We start from the raw sequence: 22,092 nt of genomic DNA, 5'->3' as shown, positions 1-22,092 counted from the left end.
TGTTACAAACATAAAAGTAAAAAGGCTGCCCTGTGCTATGGTCACTGCAGTTACGGTGGTAGCTCGCGGACACTGCACGTGCCACCTGGGATTTTTAAGGATGCCTGGCATTGAAATGGGACTGCGGACCCTGGGGGATCAGCCATTCAGGTTTCCTGGGTGTGGTGCACACGAAGAGAGGGTAGCAGGAGTTTTGTTTAGCGAGTGCTCTGAAGATGGCTCTGGCTATTTCGTTGAGATAGCAGAGTGTATGGATTCTGATAGACCTTGGATCCATTGGCTGAAGGTGTATTCTGAGCACTGTGGATTGTCTGAGAATCTTGGATTCAATGAGTTTCAAGTTTCATGGTATGGAGTTCAAGGAAGGAAGTGGGCGGATTTCCTCCCGTTTTGTGAGAATATGGTTCACTTGAAGCATCCGGACATCATTGTAGTTGACTGTGGAGGAAACAGTTTGGGCTATGTTACCGGAATATTATTACAGTTTACAATGAAGGATACGTTTGGAAAGTTGATGGAACGGTTTCCACATTAGTAAATGCTTTTTTCTCAGATAGCTCAGAGACAAATGTGAATGCGTTTGAATCTATTTTGTCCAAAAATTGCGAAAGCAAGGCGCAATGCGAACTAAGTTGTTTGTGACTTTTTGCGGGATGTAGACAAGACATCTTTTCATAATGAACATTTTATATTGTCAACATTTTCCAGAGAGATGGAGTGCATCTAACTGATGTGGGCAATCAGATTTTTCTTGAAAACGTTCAAAATGTAAAGCAGCAGTTTCTGGGAACACATAAAATATGGATTCAAGTATTCTTTAGAAGTTGAATTAAATAAAAAGGAAAAAGGGAAAGAAATTAGAAGCACTTTTAAGTTAGAAAATTAAGTTCTGTCGAATATTTGCTAGTTTAGTACATAAAACCAAATAATCAAAATATATAAAAGTCAAAAAGACAAAAAAAGGTTCTTTTAAGAGCCACCATTTTTAAATGAAAAACAAACATGATTTTAATTCCCCAACCCCACACCTGGAATTATCCAGATGTGTGTGAACTACTGTGCTGTCCTCGGACTATGTAGGCTGCAAAGAGGCATGTGATTTTTTTTTTCCCCATTCTGTTTTTTTACTGTGAAAGGTGGCTCCTAAAGCTACCGTTTTGTTTTGTGATTTTTGTATTTGTTTTGGCTTTTTTCTGTTTTTTTTTCAGGGGAGACAAGGTAAGGTGGTGGAGTGTAGGGGCGCCAACCACAGACACGAATGGGCAGTTGGACAGATGAAGATGTTGGGCGGGCCTTACATTTAAAGTAGGTGGCAGTGTTTCTCGTGCTCCTTGAATGCGGCCTCGAAAGCACTTCAAAATTGCTCCCCCTGCAGATTGGTGTTTTGCAGTACAAACCTAGTACTGTGACCCTCAAAAGGTAATGGTCAACACCATTCTGAATGGCATGCGAGTCCGCCACCGGGATCTTCTGCCCCAAAGGAGTATTTTGTGTGGGTGCAGGAGCGGTCGAGGATGATGGGGTAGAGGCCGTCAAACTGCTTCTCCCTCAGAAAGGAACAGCGTTTCTCAGAGCACCCAAGTGGTTGGATCTGGTGTGGTGGCACATGGAGGCATTCCCGTAGGAGTAGAGCCCAGGTTTTGCACGCCCGAGTATGTCCCCGCACTCAGTGCATCTGACCATGGCTGCCCGAGCCTTTGGTTCACCCCCAACGGTGTTGGAAAACCGCCACACTCCGGACTCACTTCGGGGGCTAGAGGTAGGTACTTCCTCTACCTCATCTTGCTCTTCCTCTTCATCCGCATCTCCGTGCCTGCTCCACTTTCCAGGCCCAACAGATGGTGATGGTGGTAGTGGGAGTGGTGGGCAGGGGGAATGGCCATAACAGATGCCATTAGAGTAGATAACAAGGTCTCCAAAACAGATCTGCAAAGCAGGTGCTCTCTCCCTGAACTTCCAGATTGAGAATTGCTAAAAGTAATGAGTGGGTCCTTTCAGAGGAACCTTTCACAGACCGCGCGACCGCCCACGGACTACCGCTTCGAAAATGGGCCTTGGAAAGTTGTAAAAAGTTTGACAGATCAACTAAGAATTACTTTAGGAGCTCTGGAAGGGTAAACTTTCAACTTGAAACACCCTCGATTGGCTGAAAATGCAGTTTTAAACTATCTGCTGATAACGTACACAGTTAGCGGGCAGGCAGTCACACTGCACAGGCGCGGTCCCATGATGTCCTGGGACGTCCGCAGTGCTGATGTTTGTCTGCGGACACCCATTGGGCGGTAGCCGCAGGGCGCATGCTCATGGATGTCCGCGAACGCTCTCTGCGGACTCTTTAAAAGTGCGTAATGTGAGAACGGACATGCCCGGACACAGCACGCTGTCCGTGGACAATTCCATTTTGTGAATGTACACCCTGGACAGTCGCATTGTCCGCAGACTTTTAATTGGCGTTTAAAAAAATAAAGAAAGAATAAATTATAACAGAACAATATACAACATATTTATGGTATAAAAATAAATGTATTTATGAAAGGGATGGGGGTATCTGAATGGGTAACATAAATAGGAACATTTGACATTTCTGTACTATGATTGTTAGGGGAGGTAGGGAGTGAAGTTTAATCAAAGTGTTTTCCATTTAGACTTTGTGAATTGGATAGGGGTGATTGCTGGTGCAAGGGAGACGGGAACAAGCAGGACAGTGACAATCAACATCTCTAATAATATGATTTTTAATATAATTTATAAGTTCCTTAAAGTCATTACTAAGTTCATCCAATTTTGCAGACAAAATCATGATTTCATTATGTACAGTTGGGGATAGTTTGTCTTTGTGATTCTTGGGATTCTCTGTAATTAAATTAAGGTGTTTCTTCATGTAAAGTATGTGCTATAAGAAAAGAAGATATCATTATTTCAATGAGCTTTGTATAAATGACATTATTTGTTTATATTGAAAGATGTATTGTTTACCATTAGAGATGTCATCATCACTCATTTCTTCTTTTGGAAAGTTTTCTTCCAACCACTCAAGTGTGTTTGCCATTTCTGGTAACATAAAAAATTGTGATATTTGCTTATAAGAAATGTTTACATTATGAATGGTAATAATGGAGAAATAACTACAGTGTACTTACTATTTGATGAGAGATTGTTTTGGAATGCCTAGTGTATGCAAGTTTGTATGTAGAGTTCTATTGAAGTGATAATATGAGGTATACCGTTTTGGTTTGTGCTTGGTGCATTCCATTATATTGTGTGATAAATTAAAACAGTATTTGTACATTTTGAAGTGATGATTATTACAAAAAGGTATATTTGGATGCAGTAAATATAAGTAATGTTGTTTGATGTATATGTGTTTGTTGGGTGATGGGTAGAACATGTTCTGTTCTCTGTGCTTCTGGGCTTTGTGAATGCTACCTTCTGTCCGCAGACTATCGCACTGTCTGTGGACTGTACAGCTGCTACATTCGGGGTGAGTATAATATAAGGTACTTGTAGCAAATTAAGGGTGCACTGGTAAAAACCTATGAAATTCAGTGAAAAAACATTGTTAAAGGGACGTTATGGTTAAGCTGCACTAATGACCTATGAAAATCAGTAAAAAAAAAATTGCTAAAGGGACGTTATGGTTACAAGTAAAACCGAAACCCCCCAGAAATTTGCCATTTATGGTAAGCCATGCAACCATAACTCGGGCCACCACCAGCACTGCTAAGACTAACACCTAGGATAGGACATCAAATATGACATCATGGCATCACATATCTGGCCCACTTGTTTTTGTTCACTGACATATCTAGGCTAGGTGCTTTTGTTCACTAAGAGTCAGAATATGAAAATTGATAAGGTGCTATATATCTAGACGTTAACCTTCTATGTTTTTAAAGTACATTCTTTAGGGTTTGCTCTCAGCTCATAGTGCACATATATGGGGCAATATGCAGGCCTCAAACACACCATTTGTATACATGATGATGAACTTTAGTATTATTTACATTTTCTAGTAATGTTGTTTCTTTTTTTCTTACTTTAGTTTCAATGTATGTGCCTCTGATTTGTATGCATTGCAGGTCTTCATATGTATTGTTTGTACTAACACAAGTATGTAGTAAGTCTTCAATTATTAGCTATTTATTCCATGTTTAACATTACTGAAAATGCTGATAAGGTAGCATTCATTATTTTACCAGCCAAAATTACGAGATTCAACATATTCTACTTTTATAATGCATGCTGCATCCATCCTCTACATGTATCTATTAGATTTTGTTTTGATAAGTACATTCTTTAATACATTAAGTATTTCATTATAGGTCTCTTGATCAACCCTGACATCTTGTTACCGGCATTGTAAACACAACCGATTGTAAAAACATTTATCAAAAAGTATTTCATATGTGATGTCATCGGTGACATTTGTGATGTCATCTTTGACGTTCTGGGTGTTAGTCTTAGCAGTGCACGGTGGTAGCTTAGCTTACCATAACTGGCCAATTTGAGGTTTTTCGGTTTTACTTGTAACCTTAAAGTCCCTTTAACAAAGTTTTTTTCACTAATCTATATTTAAAGTACTTTGAATAGTTGACCTCTGAAACTGTGCAACTTGAAGGTTTGTTTTTACCAGAGTGCTGTGTGAGCTGAAGTGTCAGGTGTATTGGCGCTGCAAGAGAAGCCACTTTATTAGAGATCGACAGATTTGAGTTTCACTTTTGGGTAAGGTGCACCGGGAAAATTCTGAAGCAGGCATGAGTTAAGCGCAGCAAATAATTTCATGAAGGACAGAGTGCGACGTCAGTGAAGAAAACTCATGGGTGCTCAGCAATCTGAGGACAGGCGGCATGAGAACATTGTGTGAACCACAAATTGAATTCATTTTGGCACAGTTATTCCCATAGAACCGTGGCACTTTATAAAAAATCATGTTGAAATGTGGAGCGTGCGCAGCGCCGAAGTCACGTTGATGTTTTTCATGCAGTCACAGTTAAAGCTTGCAACTACAACTCATCATAATAGTAGTGTAGCTGATGCATTACACGTCATCCGCATCAACATTGTCTGAATATTGTTATCATTGTAAATACATGAACCATTCATACCGAACTGTGCAAAAATAAGTATAGAGTTTTTATGTGAATAAATATATGGACAGTATAAATATATTTTTGGGTGAGACTATTGTTAAAATAGCACACCTTGGAAAAAAGATGTAAAGACCTGTAGGAATATTTTAATTTTAAAAGAAGAAAAAACATAAAACCACTGTCAGTGTTTGAAAATTGTTTTTGAAGGGCAAATATCATCCTGCAAAAATGTATAAAGCCTTTCGATACTGTGAGGATTCAGGGGACCTTGTCACTTCTCCCCAGGAGGGAGCCATTCCCTATGAGGCTAGGGAGGTGAGGCCACTGCCCAATAGTCTCCCTAGGGGTGGTAAAATGTGGGAGGGCCTCATAAGGAGAGACTCCCCTCATGGGGATAAGGGCTCCCGTCCTGTGAAAGACCTCCCTAAACGCTTGTTCCCAGAAGCCATGGGCCTATTCACTCCTTCTCCCTCCCAACCTGAAACTAGTATTGTATGTTATTGTGAAGTCTCTACTATTGCATCTGTCCGATCAGATAGGACTGAGACGAAGAACTAAAGAAACATACAGAAGGGATTATTCAAGAACTGGGACATGGTGGGGTGAGAAACCTGAGGGTATTCTCACACCTACTCCTCTGGTATCCTCTGCACCGGTGGCCAAGGAAAGGTAATGTGTACATGGGGATCAGGAAGCCTGCCCCAAAGCAAATGTCCCCATTCAAGTAAAAAGAATAACTACCAACTTTCCTTCTGCCATTATCCCTGGGTTACCGATAGAAACTATTATCGGAACTGACTTCCCAAATTTTTCATTGTTATTACACAGTCAGTCCAGCCCACACCTCCTTTTTTCCATCTAAAACCTGGCGAAAAGATCCATTTGAAGCAAATAATGTTGTATGAGTTTGGACTGAGTTCCGGAAAAGATTGCAGCATGAACCACCATCTCAAAACCCTTTAACCTCAGTCCCTTGTACCGAAGGGCGCTTTTATAGGGGAAGCATATGTGAGAAACCTGAGGGTATTCTCACTCCTAGTCCTCTGCACAGGTGGCCAGTGAAAGGCCATCGCTCTTGGATCCCAACCCTGGGGGTTGAGAAGCGAGGGAGGATCACATGGGTGGAGGCTCCTTGAGGACTGTGGGTGAGATATTCTCAGGAGAGGCGCAGTGATCCACATTTCCCTTTCAGAGAGAATCTTCCATTCCAGGGACTGTTATGGGATATTATTATCCATGTCCCATTGCCCAAGAAAAGGAGAGGAGCTACCACCCGTACAAATGTGCTAGAAAGAGGGCAAAAGGGGTTACGTATATGAGGTTAAGACATGGTATCCCCCTTTCCCTATTGACAACCAACCAAACCCTCCCCCAATCTTTATGGGCTGTTAAAAGCCTGCTCCCCTCATTTTCCCACATGAGACACTTGACCGTAATGAGACGAAGAAGAAGCAACTAAGAGTGATGAAGGTGACACCCTTTCACCACTCTAGTACTGGGACGAGGAAGATGCCTGCTATCAGCTGTGAGAGTCAGGCATGTCCCTTTAACTATGGTCAGGCAGGGCTAATTAAACATCCACACCTGCAGCCTGTCAAGGGGCTGCAGGTGAATAATCGAAGACATGCCCAGCAGGCAAGAGAGCAGCAGGGAGACCTGTATGTGGAAGCACAGCAGGAGACCAGAGAAAGAGCCAGGATGCCAGCAGTTATTCCAGAGGAATTGTGGGACCCGATATGAGTGGGCTGTGTACTTCCCACAGGTCGGAAGACTCCATAACCCAGACCAAGCTGTCAGAGCTGTTGAGGAGCCCGAAGCACAGAGGGCGCTGCCCGCGTCCAAGAAGAAGCTTTGGAAGTGCTGGTGTGTGGAAGAAAACGCACTGCAAGCGAGAGGGGCTCGTGCCAGTGGATTTCCCAGCTTCAGAAGCCGAGAGGAAGTCACGGGAACCACTGGGGAGAGACACAGAAGGCTGGTGCGTGTCGGTAAGGCGCTCAAACACCTCTGGGGACCACCACCATCTGCTGACCTCAGGCCATGAGAGGATTGGCCAGCTTTATCATGTGACTGCATTTGTGTTTGGCCTGCTCAGATTAAAATCCCTGTACATGCACCAGTCCGACCCTTGGCACCCCCCCTCCTGCCACTTCAAAGAAAGCCCAAGGTGGTCTCTTCACCTTCTGCTGCCTGCTCCAAACCAGAGCGCAACTTTGGGGGAAACCACCACCATCGTCTAGCCTCTGTGTGTCTTGGCTGGCCCTCCATGCCTGGTTCGGGCAGGGAGAGGATTGGCTAGATGCATCATGCATCCCTTGTCTGTCTGTGTAAGCCTGGCCCTCAGCCTTCCACATGCCAGGCATCATGGGCTGCATTGACCTGGGAAGAGAATGTTTCGTACTTTTTTGCCCTGGCAAGGCTGTGGGCCTTTCCACCTGCTCCCATCTTCCTTGGCACACTACGTCACCAGCATGTGAGTTTACTTTTCTTTACTGTTGTGTTATCTCTTTGCTGTATCTGACCCTCTCTGACTCGTCTGTTATTCCAGGTGTCTCTACAACGTATGCTGTGCTTACATCTCACATCTGTTTGCTTGGTCTCTGTACTTACTGCAACCCTGCTTCCTTTGCACTGGACAAAGCACTCTTGCCCTATCCGCCCTGCTTCTACTAAACAACTCAAATTATTCTCCCTTTGCGTGGAACTACACTCTGATTTACATGTGTCTAAAAGGTTTTCTGATTCTTTTTAAACCTACGGGCAAAAAGCAAAAGGTCCTCTTTTTCGTAAATTGAATACTAAGCTATCAATGCTAAGCTACCAATATCTCTTTCATCGTATGAGAACGTGTGTTTAACCTGAAATGTTTGTTGCTTGAGCCGACGTTCTTTGGCGTTCAGCTTTTATGTGGCCTTGGGGTTGTAATAAATCATCGAGTGCCGAGCCTAAGTATGTCATACAATCCTTGCGTTTTTTTTTGCATTCGGGAAATTGCAGACATTGTGTTTTAATGATGAAATCTAATTATCTAAACTACCATAACCAGACAACAATGGACGAAAGAAAACTGGACTCGCAGCTCACTGCTGACAAGGTACAGGTTGAGAGCAATGAGAAAGGAAACACATGGGAACTCTTTGAGTTCACTTTCATTAAACCTTGCCATCAAAATATGCACTTGCCTGCCCGTGTTTTTTCAAAGCAGGCCTCTGAGAGTTGATGATTTAATTGGAGCTTAAAATAATGTCTAAACTAGGTCTGCCTTCAGTCACTCGATTTTATAAGCACTATGCGTGTTCTTCACTGTAGTCTTGTTAAAAACAAGCAGGCTTGTGTATAAGCATTAGGCATTTGCCAGGCGCTTCTAGTAGATGTCCAGTTACTCGGACCATTTTGCGCCTGCTACCATCAGTGCCCAGTTAATACAACTACGGCAGTGCCTGGTAAGTGCCTTTTTACGTATCAACACAAAAATCCCAAACTGTTGGCATTGCCAATCGTTGTTTTTTATGTGCTGTTCAGAATGGCTATAACATTGTTATGCTTTACTGTAATCAAGTATATGTCCTGAAGCGTGATGCAGTTCTTTGAACATTGCGCTAACTCGGATAAAGAGAGATTCATTTTTTGACCTATTTCTCCAGGTCATGGACCAGATTTGTATTATATGTGCTTATTTTGCTGAGCAGTTCATAGGCTTAACCAACCACCGAATTAGCTGTACAAGACCACTCTGAGCCAGCTGCTCTCTCGGCAAACCAGCCGAACCAATCAAATAGAATATTTGATTGCAATAGGGTAACAGTAACAAAGCAGTGAAATTGGGTCACGGTAGAAAAACCACGCTTGACGAACGTGCTATTAAATGCAAACCAGTCAACATATGATTTTGATCTCTTGGGGTAATTTGGGAGCATAGAAAAAAGATTCAGGAGAGAGGGGCCTCACAGACAAAATTTATCATTGAGAAAGGCACAAAAATCGCTTTGCGCACAAGTATTACGTTTACATTCTTGAAGAGCAAGGCGAAGAATGTATAGAGGAAAACGATATTCCCTACTAAACGTATCTTTTCATTTTGATCTGAATACATGGAACTTGACCCCTTACGGAACAATGATCAGGGACAGGCTTTGCCTGTGACTTTATATTGAACGCTTTGTGCGCATAACCATATGCCACCTTGCACATCGCAGCGACATACTACATGTTTCACATACTCTGCACACCACCTCCAGCATTAGAATGCAGCTATCCCCCAACGATAAATTGGGTCTAGCTGCACACATACCTAGTGCACACACACACTATTTCTCTGACCATCTCCACTTACCTGGACTGTGGTCCCCAAGGGTGTTCAACTTGCAGCGCATTGAGACCATACCAATGGTAAAAGACGCTATACAAATGCCCATTCGTATAACATAACATAACTTTGAAAGAAATGAATGTTATGGATTTGACAACCAAATGGAAAGTAAATGGGAGTTAAAAAGCACAGTATACATTGTGTAGGTCTTGCACTTACAACAGATTCCAGGGGGGAGAGGCATACATTAAAAAAGAGCGCTTGTAAGGACACAACTGACTCAAATCCATGATAAAGAAAGGCAGTCCATCAGGTATTCGGAAAAATGTGAAATTACTTCAGATTCAAACATCTAAAAAAACATACATTTTCAGATCACTTTTCTCTGCTTCCATAGTGATACAAGTGAACTACACCTCCCCCTTTAAAAACTGTGATGTGAACATAGTATAACAAATCACTAGTCACAGCAGTTATTTATGTTCAGCACACTAAATCTTTTCACAATACAAAGACATACCTCTTGACTTTGTCCTGACTTGTTTAAAAGAGCCCATGTTTGGAAGTAGGCCACGATAATTCAGTGTAATTTTACACTTGTGAATACATCCTCACCAGGCCTTGACACCTGTGTTTCATTTATTTAATATCTCTTAGATTGCTTGTTTTTTCCTTTTTATTTCCAATACCTACTCATTCTCACCATTTTGCTGTTGCATTGATTTATCTAAGAAACACAATGTCGTTTTCTGTACTTCCTTTTGCTTTCCTTTGGTTGGATCCCAACTGTCCTGATGTGAATAAACTTCAGAAGTAGGAGAATGAGAAAAGAGCATGCATTAAGGACTGAAGTAACATATTTTATTTTTTCTCAGGAATGGTATGGTCCGATGTCAAGAGACTCTGGTACGATGGGCTGGAAGACTTTTTGGAGGAATCCCGAAATCAGCTCAGTTTTGTCATGAACTCTTTGTACCTTGCAACATTTGCTCTCAAAGTGGTGGCTCACAGCAAGGTGAATAAAGGCTTGCAAACATGTTGGGCATGTTGTGGATTCTGAGACCCTTAAATCATTTAGAAGAAAGAGAACTCAGGCCTGGTAAAGCTTACTAAGTCTGTGGGAATGGAACACTATTTATTGACATGACGTGCAGGAAGTGCATTGACAATAGTGTCCCTTGATTGTTTTTTTGTAAAAGTGTCAGATATTACCACTTTTGTATCCTGCAGTGCTTGGTACGCCTGTTATTTTTTCCACAGAGGAAAGTGAAATCCATGCTCAAGCTGTACTTGTAGAGGCTTAGCCTCAATGCATACATCAACCCCCCTTTTAAAAAAATATAAACAAATCTAATTCCTAGACGAAATACAAGCACAGAAAAAGATACATTACTGTCTCTATTTCCTTTAGCTTTAGCTTAAAATAGTTAATGGACCGGTCATGTCTGGACCATCTACTCCAAGACGATATTTGCATACATTGCTTTGCCCCAGGTGATCTGATGCACCTAGGACCGCCATACCAACTGAGTCAAATTACTGGGTAGTGAGAGAAGGATTGATGGTCTCTGGCCAAGTAATCAGTACAACATCAAATTGATCTAACCCGTCCTAAAAGGGATATTGCCACAGACCAGTTTGCAGGCAGCACTTGTGACTCAATCTTAATGTTTGAGACGAGATGCTCAGCAGACAGTTAAGGTTGTGCCTTTCATGAGCTCCACTCTTTTTGGGCCTCTAAAGTTAGTCGGTATGCAGTCTTTAGACTGCTTTCCCGCCTCTTAAAGGATAGTTCCGGGACTTTTTTTTTATTGTCCCTACGGTTCGGCCATGTGTTTTTAAGCATAAATCGGTAGATCGTAGAAAACTTTCCTATGGACCTTACCCAACTTTTCGTCCATTAACGCACTCGAAATCATCCGCCATTTTCTGATAATCCTATCATTTCCCCCCATCGCCCTGGCTCACCTGCTTTTGCGGCACTAAATCAAATCCCCCGCCCCTGAGCCTGACATCAGCAGACGCGTACCGCCCATTTCCCAACACCAAAGCACGTTTCGTGTCAACAATCGCTGCGCCTCAGCTAATGAAGTGTCGCCATGGAAATGGCAGGACGCCTCTTTCCTCAATAAGTATAAACACACCGTTTCACAACACACAGCAACAGATTTTCGATTCCATTACTCTCTCTGTGTTACTTTGAGTATTCTGTGACTCGTTTCTGTGCTCTGGTCAGCTACCTTCGCCGCTTCTAGGCCTTGTGAACACCTGTACCATCTCTGTAAATTATTTTACTTTCTTTACCACACAATGGCTACAATAATGCCGTATATGTACGAGCCCGAGTACACCGAGGAGGAACTACTGGAAAGGCAAGCACGCGAAAACGATGGGGATTCGGACGGCAGTTGGGAGGACCAGTCAACGGATGAAGAGCCTGGACCATGTCGCATGGACGGCGTCTCCACCTGGTGCACGTGCAATCGGTGCGAGCTAATGCCAACTGAGGAGGAGAACTGCTGCTGCCGTGAAAATTCCGGGTGCTTGGCCTACATTTCGGAAGGCGAGCCAAGTCCGCAATGCATCACCGAGCTGCCAGAGTTCAGGGAAGCCTGCCTCTCACAGACCATGTTGAGGATGATGATGGTGCTTATGCACGAACTTCGCGGCACTGTTCGTCCGCGTAATCCGAGTAACGAGTAAGTATACTCTGGTTGTGATGTCAGTGATGCCACTACTATTTCATGGTCGTCTCCCACATATAAAATTACATCTACAGATCATTCGAACGCATGTAAATTGGTTCCATATTGTGCATTTTCTAGATAGAATTTTTTTCAAAGCAGAATGACATTTTTCACCTGAATCGACATTGATAAGAAAGTTTTGTCATTTTAATACAGTTTGCATCTTTCTTTTTCACAGGTGGTACAGGCTGGTGTCCTATCGTTGCTTCACTTGGTGGCTTCACGGGAGGCTCGGACACCGCGTTCGGAGAGTAATACCTGCCTGTGCGGTACTTGCCATTAGACAACATTTCCCCAGCGACAGTGGACAATACCGCGGATTTTCCCTGGATGTGCTGCTACCGGAACTTTACAATGTGTAATGTTTATTATTTATGTTCAATTGAAATTACGATCTAAAATAAAACCCAACATAGATTTTAACAATGGTGGTTTTGATTTTTTAAATGAATCTAGTGTGTCTCCATTGAATAGTCTTCCTGTGCCTTGTCTTGTCACACCACATGTCTCCGGCCAGCATCCTCCCTCACGCTGGCCACCCACTTTCAATCCACATAACCGTTGAACCCATATGCAGCAGACATACATATGTTATTTTGTGGGTTGGCATCAAGCCTCCCGGCCTTGCCTCCTCCCCCAAAAATACTTACCACACCACTTTGTTCAAGCGTTGGCAATAAAAGGCCGTTGGATTTTATTGATACAAAACATGGTTATAGGTAAATAATCAATATGGTTGATCATAATAAATCATCCTTTTGGGCACCGGATACAGAGATGACCCCCTCTGGCCCGTGCCGCCTTGCCACCACAGGCCAGCCTGCTGCTGACTAACTGCCTAGGCATCCAGGGTCTCCAGGGTGAACTGCACCCATATATTCTCCTGGGAGGGTGGGGTATTTATAAACTCACCCCCCTGCCTTCCATGTACTAGATCCTGCAGCCTGCCTCTTACATGCAGTTAGATGGCCTCTCCTTGGTGAGGCCCTGCGGCAAACGAGTCTTGTCTGCACGACCACCGCCCCAATCCACCCCCCGCCCTATCAAAGGCAGTTCGCACCGGGGTACTTGTGCTGGCAAGTGGAGCTGTCAGGGAGCGATAAAGGCCAAGAGGTGCCAAAGACCATGTACACTTCAAAGTGGTCTATAGAGCATGGGTGTTTGTTCCCATGTCTACCTCCAGACCCCGTGTCTCCTGCCAAGCATCCCCCCTCACGCTGGACGGCCCCCTGCAAACCGCATAATGCCACGACATATACACGTCATTCATTCACAAACACACCCCTGTTTCGAATTCTTTATAACCCACTTCATATTTCTAATGAGAACTTCTTTGCGCTTTGCTAGTCAACCCGTGAAGGTGCTGGTTATCTGCTCTTCGTCTCTGTGAACTTCCGTGACCACTTCGAGGAAACTCGTCAGTTTGCAACCTGTGAACTGCTCCCTGTTCTACTACAAGAAACTACTCTGATCCCTGCATCTAACTGTTTGTTCGTCAAGGTAAGGCCATGTACCATAATCATTTTGCGTCCAATTTCTTTTCGTTCAAGACAGTACATGCAAGGAACTAGTCACATGTTCTGAGTTTAGTGAAATAATTTTTCTATTTTTTTTAAAGTTATTCAAATACTTATCCGCATGTGAATAACTTGTATAGTTCCAAGAACCAAAAAGAACCTTGCATTGAACCTTTTATGTGTCATTTAATTTTTTAACACATTGGTATTCATAGAGAATTGTTGATCTTTACTTTTCAGAACTTTCCACAATGCCTGCCTGTTCCATTGGCGGTTGCCCTTCGAAGACTCATAGTAAATCTGAAGGTACTATAATGCATGTTTTCCCTAAGACAATAGATCAGATAAGAGAATGGGTCCGATATTGCGGATATCCACCGTCTGAGCTTGAAAGTAGAGTCCTAGAAGTCTTTGCGGACAAGAGGGGTGATCGATACCGCATCTGCAGCAGGCACTTTACCTCTGACATGTACTCCACATCATTGCTAATAAAGAAGAACACACCGCGAGCGAAGCGAAAATTGCTCTCAACCGCTATTCCCACTCTATTCGTCCACATCCCTCCACTGGTGAGTCAAGTTTACGTATTTATCTCTCGGCCTTGCGGTAGTGTGTAGCATTAGCTAACAATAATTTCCCCATTTATGTATCCACTCAATATGAAGGCGGAAGATTCTCCATCCGTGTCGTTATTGCAGTCATCAGCCACTTCAAGCGCCTATCGGGTAATCTTACTTAGCTATTCTGCCACTGACTTGTTTTAGGCATGTAAATCAATAGTTTTAATTTATCGTGTGATTATTTTACCTAATGGTACACCCTTGTACTCGTCCTCTAGTCTTTGCTTTCAGTTATAATTATTGTTATCCAAAATAATGCAAGTACTGTCTTCAGGGAGATGCTGAGGAGTCCAACGCATTGACGACAACCGTTGATGTCACTCAGATGCTCGAGGTACGTTTCCAGACAGTTCCATCGATGGAGATCATCAGATCTTGCATTCTTGTAGCGTGATTGTTACACACAATGTTTCTTTCGTTTTTAGCCATTGATATGTCCTTCTGTCGTCGCCCTCCTATGTGTCTTCTTTTTTCAATATTGTGTTCATTACTGATGAAAGTCCTATGTTTCAGGGAGTCGATGGAGCATTAGTCCAAGAAGAAGGGGGAGCATGCAGTTACGGGTCGGCGCAACAGCTTGCAGAAGTGTGCACCGCAGTTACATCGTCCCTTGATGTTCTTATGCATTTCGAGGTATGGATACTGACAATTCGATCAAGCGAAATCATATGACGTGATTACATCCGCTATACTTCCTTCTTTATTAACGCAAGTACTATGTTTCAGGGAGATGACGGAGCTTCTTCTACAAGAACATCACCCCTAGTAGTTGATGCAGATCTCTGGGTGGTGACACTTCCAACGATCGAGCAAATCAAATCATATTTAGATATCCATTATTTAACTGATCATTTGTGCAGGTCTATTTAGATGAGCCGTTGACGCCTGCACAAAGTGTATGTTCTTTTTAACAAAATAGAAAACCATACTAATGCAATTACTGTGTTTCAGGGAGTTACTGAAGCATCATCTTCAATAATATCATCAATGGAAGTCTATGAGGAGCCCGAGGTATGGATCTTGACAGTTCCATCTAACTAGATCAACAATGCGTGAATAATTGTCGTTTGAATGTTCTACACAAAGCGTTCATTCGTGTTTTGCTATTGAGATGTACGTGGGTATTGGTCCCCAAGTACATTTTGTGTTTTCAATATTATTATACATACTAATGAAAGTTCTATGTTTCAGGGAGTCGATGGAGCGTCAGTGCGTGATGGATGTGCTTATCATGAAAATATAGTCGTTGCAGCGCAAGAGGAAGTGGAGACATGCACACACGAGTCGGAGCAACAGCGTCCCGATGTTGAAGTTCGAGGCAAGAAAGTTTCAAAGAAAAGAAAGCAAAAGAAGGTTAGTGTCCTGGTCACTATATTATGTTGTTTTTCACTGTTAATAGTTCAATACTTTAAGTTGTGTTTAAACTGAACATCCCTTTTCCAATCTGTCCTCTAGTTGCGAGTGGGTGTACGAACTAGATCTACACAGACAGTGAAGCGAACGAGAGATGTTGCTTGTCAAACCTTTTGGCAGGGACTTGAGACCGGAGATGCATCGTGCCAATGGGAAGAATATGAAGTGATTGACAACGGAGCTATACCACATCCAGCCATTGATAGTGAATGTCCTCCTGGTAGTTCGGATGCAGTCGGAGATCAATTCACAGAATCCACACCCGCTAAAACTAAGACCGCGAGAAAGTTGAAGAAATTGTTTTATTCACCCATCGCCGGAGAAGGAACAGATGTTGCAATGGAAGAGAATGAAGTGGACGACAATGAAACACCATCAATATCACTGAACATAGCGGAAGACGATATCAGAGATTCTACCTTTCATGTGAGTGACATGTCCTCAACGTTACAGGCCGAACCAGCTGGGATGCAGAGTGACAGTATAAGGAAAGAGGCCAAATTCATTGTATTCGATAGTTGTTTGATTGATATTATTATTCGGATGAAATGTGGGCATTCGGTTGGTGGGGAAGTATGTGGGGAGCCATTGATTAATGTGACTCGTGCAATTCGAGGCACTAACCTTAAAATACATGCCACCTGTACAAAATATCATCCTTTCTCATGGTCTGCACAACCCATGCTGGGGCAACTGCCAGCAGGCAATCTACTTTGTGCAGCGGCTGCACTTTTTAGTGGTTCAAGTTTTAAAAAGTTAGAGTCTTTCTTTCAGTTTGTGGGAATCCATTTCATTGCGAAAACTCAGTTCTACAAATACCAAACCGATTATCTATTTCCAGCCATTAGCGAAGCTTGGAGAATGGAAAAAATGTCTATTGATAGTACATTCGCGGGCAAACGGTTCAGGCTAGCCGGTGATGGACAGTGCGACAGCCCAGGATTTTCAGCCAAGTACTGCACCTACCACTTTCAGGACATGGAAAGTAAGAAAATTGTGAGTTCGGTGGTCGTGCAGGTGTCACAAAGCACATCCTCAGTGGCCATGGAGAAAGTTGGCTTTGTAGCATCATTGCAAGAACTACAATCGCGGGGAATGGTGATCGACCTGATAGCCACGGACAGACACGTTTCAATTGCCAAGACAATGAGAGAAGAGTACAAAAATATAAATCACCAATTTGACGTTTGGCATCTTGCAAAAACAATCAATAAAAAAATGTCGGCTGCAGGTAAAAAAAAAGATATACAAGGTATTTCACAGTGGTCCAAGTCAATCAGCAACCATCTTTGGTGGAGCTCAAAAACATGTGGAGGGTCGTTGGAAATTCTACTGGAAAAATGGCGGTCAGTAATGCTACACTGTAGCAACGTTCACCGCTGGACCACAAACCAACATTTCCACAATTGTGAACATGGCCATTTGTCCACAGAGGAGGCACGGAAGAAGAAGTGGTTGATTCCTTCATCACCCACTCACAAAGCCATTGAAAAGATTGTATTTGATAAAACTATAACAAGAGATTTGAGGGGACTCACGGAATTCTGCCACACAGGAGATTTGGAGGTGTTCCACAATATGTGCCTAAAGTACAGGCCAAAACGATTGCATTTTGGCATGGAGGGCATGATAAATCGGACTCTTCTAGCGGTCTTGGCACATAACCATAATGTTGGCCGTCAACAAAGTAGGACGACCGGAACTTTAGGGGCGCTTCGCTACAATAAGGCCTTCACTAAAAGAAGTAAACAATGGGTGATCAAACCAGTGTTTGAGGATATGCAATATGAGTTTATTGAGAGACTTATTGTTGATGTCCTAGATAGGCACATACATGGAGTTGTGAACGAACCTGTGCAGGGGACAACTGCATTGCCACCCAACATTGCCTCTGTTCCATGTCCACCTAAAGCAGAGCTCATTGAGAAATACACATCACGGTTTAAATGATTTTAATTTGATTGTCTGTTCTCTCGAGTCTCCTCATGTTGCAGGCCCATTGAATATGTGTATCTATGTAATGTGTAAATAAAAGTGATTGCTCAGTGTACATGCAATGTGTCTCTCCACCCTTGCCCCTCCCTTCACCGTGCAGTAGTGCGAACCACCCGGGTGTCACCTGTGACTTTGCTCTGGAGTCTCCTCATGTCGCAGGCCCATTGAATATGTGTAGCTATGTATTGTGTAAATAAAAGTGATTGCTCAGTGTACATGCAATGTGTCTATCCAACCTTGTTCATTTGCGCATTAAATTAAACCAAACAGTAATATAAATCATTTTTCAAAAAATATAGAATGTCTCCGTATTTATGGTTCTCTGGGGCTGCAAAGCACAAAGACAAAATGCAAAGATGGAGTGTAAATTTCAAGTCCTGTGAGATGGCCTTACACTGAATGTAGCTAACTAGGAATGTGTGCTCGTTCAAAGTGAAGGTCAGCTGCTTTGAATTTTTGCTCGGGTGCCGGAATGGCCCACGACTCAGTATAAGGTTCTATTGTTATTTGACCTTGACAGGCCGGGACCATCCCGAAAGACTTCTTTTTGGGGGTGTGGTGCAATAACGTAAGAAACGATAATGAATAAAATTTCTGAAACGATAGCCATTTAATGTTCGTTCATTAGAAGAAATAACGTCGGCATAGAAGGAGTGGTATTTCGGGGCTGCGCTACGCACAGACACAATGGAAAATGCAAATATAATGTAAGTAACTCTTTAGATGAGTTTATACCGCAATTTAATTACTATACAGTAGCTTTAAAGACGGGTTAAGTTGTACTTGTTCGTTCTATGTGGCATATTGTTTTGTACCGCGCACTATCTTGAGGAGAACCATCTCCTTTTACGGAAGCACCTGAAAACCTTCCTCTTTGCTTCTGCTTTCTCTCTCCCTCTCCCCTGCTACAACTGGTCCACTGTCTGCGACCTCGGTCCTGGGCCCTTCCACTCTCCACCTGCACTGCCTCCCTGTCAACCCCTGCACTGGGGGACTGTCTCAGTACCCTACAGCCCCCCCATTGACGTATAATACCCAGTTGCACTGTCCTAGCTATGAAATAATTTCCCGACCTAATATATAAAATGAATAATTTTAATAAAGATCTGATGGTGAGACTAATTTCATTTTTTATGTTTTTAAAACAGGTACATCACTCATTATTGTATGTGTCACGAGTACCAGACACCGGCGGATGGCTTTTATAACCGCCAGTTGCTTCTCCGCGTGAACAACGTTACCACCCTGACCATTTTATGGGACGATCGCCAAGTACAAGTATGCCCTTACGCGGTACTAACGGCTAGATGCAACATACAGACCGTTGTGGTGGCCTAGTGCCTCGTTGTTGGAACAGCCATGCGATTATCAGTGCGACCGATGCGCTTATTTTATCGTAAACCAACACCCTGTGTACTGCACACGAACATCGCTTGCCTCAAGACGAACTATTTTGGATCGAGAGCAAAGAAAAATGCAAATCGCTGAATATTCTCGAAACATTTGATGTCAAATAAATGTACTTTACCAAATTTACAATCTTGCGGTTTGATTTAAAAGTACAGTTTCATATTCCGAATTGTGGCGCGCTGTGTTGTGAGCTAATCTGTGTTGGTTTCCGGGTTCTGTGTGGAGTCGCGTAGAAGACGCCTGGGCGCGTTTGCCTACGCAGCACAGTCACGTCACGGATAGAGGCGGGGAATATGAATGTTTTGATAAAGTCTGTTTCAGGGGCGGGGGATTTCATTTAGTGCCGCAAAAGCAGGTGAGCCAGGGCGATGGGGGGAAATGATAGGATTATCAGAAAATGGCGGCTGATTTCGAGTGCGTTAATGGACGAAAAGTCAGGTAAGGTCCATAGGAAAGTTTTCTACGATCTACCGATTTATGCTTAAAAACACATGGCCGAACCGTAGGGACAATAAAAAAAAAAGTCCCGGAACTATCCTTTAAAAATACTGCATACCAGGTAAGTGTATGAGGGAGCCTGGGTACCAGGGGGGCCTTAGTGGAATTTTGGATCGCGGTGAGCAGGGGCCCGTGCATGTTTCGGAGCTGGAGTAGCAGGGGGGGCCTTAGTGGAATTTTGGATCGCGGTGAGCAGGGGCCCATGCATGTTTCAGGGGCGGGGCATGGGGATGACTGCGTGGTAGGGGGCATGGGCAGAGGTATATTCCTGGGTAAAAAACCCTGATGGCAGCACAATCCTGCCAGTTGGAGGCCTCGCCAAGGCTGCTTTTTTTTCGAGCGGCCTCAAATGAGTAGGATAAAGATCTCCAAGCCCTCAGTCTGCTTGGACAAAATTAAGTACTTTGAAGACTTATTTAGAACGGGGTGAGTCCCGTTGATTTCACAAACACAGGGTTGACTCGCTCAAAGCCACTGTCTGTTTCAGAACATCTGACGCAAAGATCCCAGCAAAGAGAAAAGAGTGGTCAGCAACTATATGTGGCAATTGTGTAAACTTTCTTACCCATAAATCACAGATGCTCTCAGTCCTCCCCTACTGAAGGACTCCATGATGGGAGACCACATCATAAGTATGCCTAAGGATCGGCGGATATAAAGAGATACATGCGTACGCCACAGTGTTTGGTAAGGATATGCCCTTCCACCTTCATGGTGCAAACAGACAATACCACATGTGTATTGTGCTAAGAAGCATGAGGGACTCCAATTGAAGCCCCTTTTATGGGATGCTCAACAGATATTGCAATGGACCCTAGCAAGGGGCATTCAGTTGGGATCGGGCTACCTTCCACCTGAACAAAACGCGAGAGCAGAATGTGGGCAGCCAAACGTGCATCTCTTCAACACAGCTCAAAATTTAAAATACCTAAACCTTTCATTGAGGTTTCCGTAACACCCAGCATTCTGTGGAATGCTCTTTAGTTGCATTGGCCAGAACGTTTCTGTATCCCTTTTCCCAGTTACCTATAATATATCAGACCATAGTATAATTAAAGGAAGGAATCCACAATTATGTCCGTACCATCCAAACCTTGGAAACCTCTGCATTCTGGGGTAGATTTATGCTTGGCAGTGCTACCTCTCTGATAATTGCTATTATGAATTTGTTGGAAATAGCATTGGAATTATTAATGACTTCTTCTAATTAACTATGTTTGATTGTGTTTTATAAACAATTGAGACTGGTAGTCTCAGCTGTTGTATATTTTGATACATCATAATATATTCTGGATTTTTATTGTATTGATTTTTATCGCTGAAATTGCTTTTTTGTATTTTATATTTTGGGTGAGAAGTAATTTTTACTGAAACTCACAAAATTAATAAAATAATTAAATTGAAGGAATCCATGATTCTGATAGTGTTGGCTTACAGAACATTTTGATCTGTTGATCACTCCGTACAAGAAACTGAATGCAGACAAGTATCCACTGGAAGCGAAGTGGCAAACAACACCAAAGTCTACCATCACCAAACTGAACAGCCTGGCTGATTCACTGTAAACAGATTCTGCAACATTGCATAGACATACCTGATGAAGTCAAATGGCCCTCCGCAAGGTCTTCATATGCCTTGAAATGCAGAAGATGTGGCTTCTAGTCTGTGATGAGAAATATTGACCAGCACACTAACTAGGAAGACATGGTATGAAGCTACTTTTACAACTAGTCAGGTCTGTGCCTCACTACACCTCGATACGTATTCACCCGTCAGCTGCCACAGGAAGTAGGAGGAATCTTCATCAACCCCTTTTTTCTGGAGACCAGTTTTCCCTCCCCATACAGTAGATTTACTGCATCCATCACTGAAGCTATGTCCTGGTCAGTATTATTTTAGTGAGGAGGGTAAATGCAGTGCAGGGATTGAATTCCTACAAGCCATATATTGTGTTTCAGCTCATGTTACTCCTACCATTTTCCCACCTTCCTTCTCCCAATCCTTGTGGTCCAGAAGAGCAGTCCATCCACAGCCTAGCTAAGAGGGCTGTTTGGTTTTACCAAGCCTGAATAAAAGGCATTGCAAAGTCGGAGCAATTTCTTGTGAATGATGGCCCTATTAATACTGGCCTCACAGCTTCCAAACCATCAATTTCTTTAGATGTATTTGGTCATTCAACATTCACTATTGCCGGAAGGCAGTTGGGCCTCTTCTGGACAGACCTAGAGCACATTCTGCAATCAGCGACGGCAGCTAACTTTACAGTATTGTGTAATGTGGTTGAGACATTTGCACAACGGTTATAAGGAGATCATTCTATGATTCTCTCGAGGCGCTATTGACTAGACTCTGACCGAAGAGTTGTCTCCCAAGTGGTGCAAGCTTCTCTGCACAATCTCTTTAAATAACTCTGGAGATTCCCTGTATGCCATTCCTTACTCTTAGTACCACAAAGGCTCACCCTGTGTCCCAACTTTTTGGGAAGGCTGGCTCCTG

General features: G+C 43.1%; 1 protein-coding gene across 2 annotated transcripts in view; it reads left to right on the top strand.

The window, feature by feature from the left end:
* TRPC1 (transient receptor potential cation channel subfamily C member 1) overlaps nucleotides 1–22,092 on the top strand; it is a 489,142-nt gene that overhangs the window by 256,201 nt on the left and 210,849 nt on the right. For both annotated transcript variants that reach the window (XM_069618262.1, XM_069618263.1), the window contains exon 8: nucleotides 10,272–10,411. In XM_069618262.1, the coding sequence (XP_069474363.1) occupies nucleotides 10,272–10,411 (140 nt within the window). The remainder of the gene's footprint in view (nucleotides 1–10,271; nucleotides 10,412–22,092) is intronic.

The sequence above is a fragment of the Ambystoma mexicanum genome, chromosome 10 (genome assembly GCF_040938575.1).
Source record: "Ambystoma mexicanum isolate Mex_15411 chromosome 10, UKY_AmexF1_1, whole genome shotgun sequence".
In the NCBI taxonomy this organism is placed as follows: Eukaryota; Metazoa; Chordata; class Amphibia; order Caudata; family Ambystomatidae; genus Ambystoma; species Ambystoma mexicanum.
Note: the sequence above shows the minus strand (reverse complement) of the source record. Positions and strands in the feature narration are given on the sequence as shown.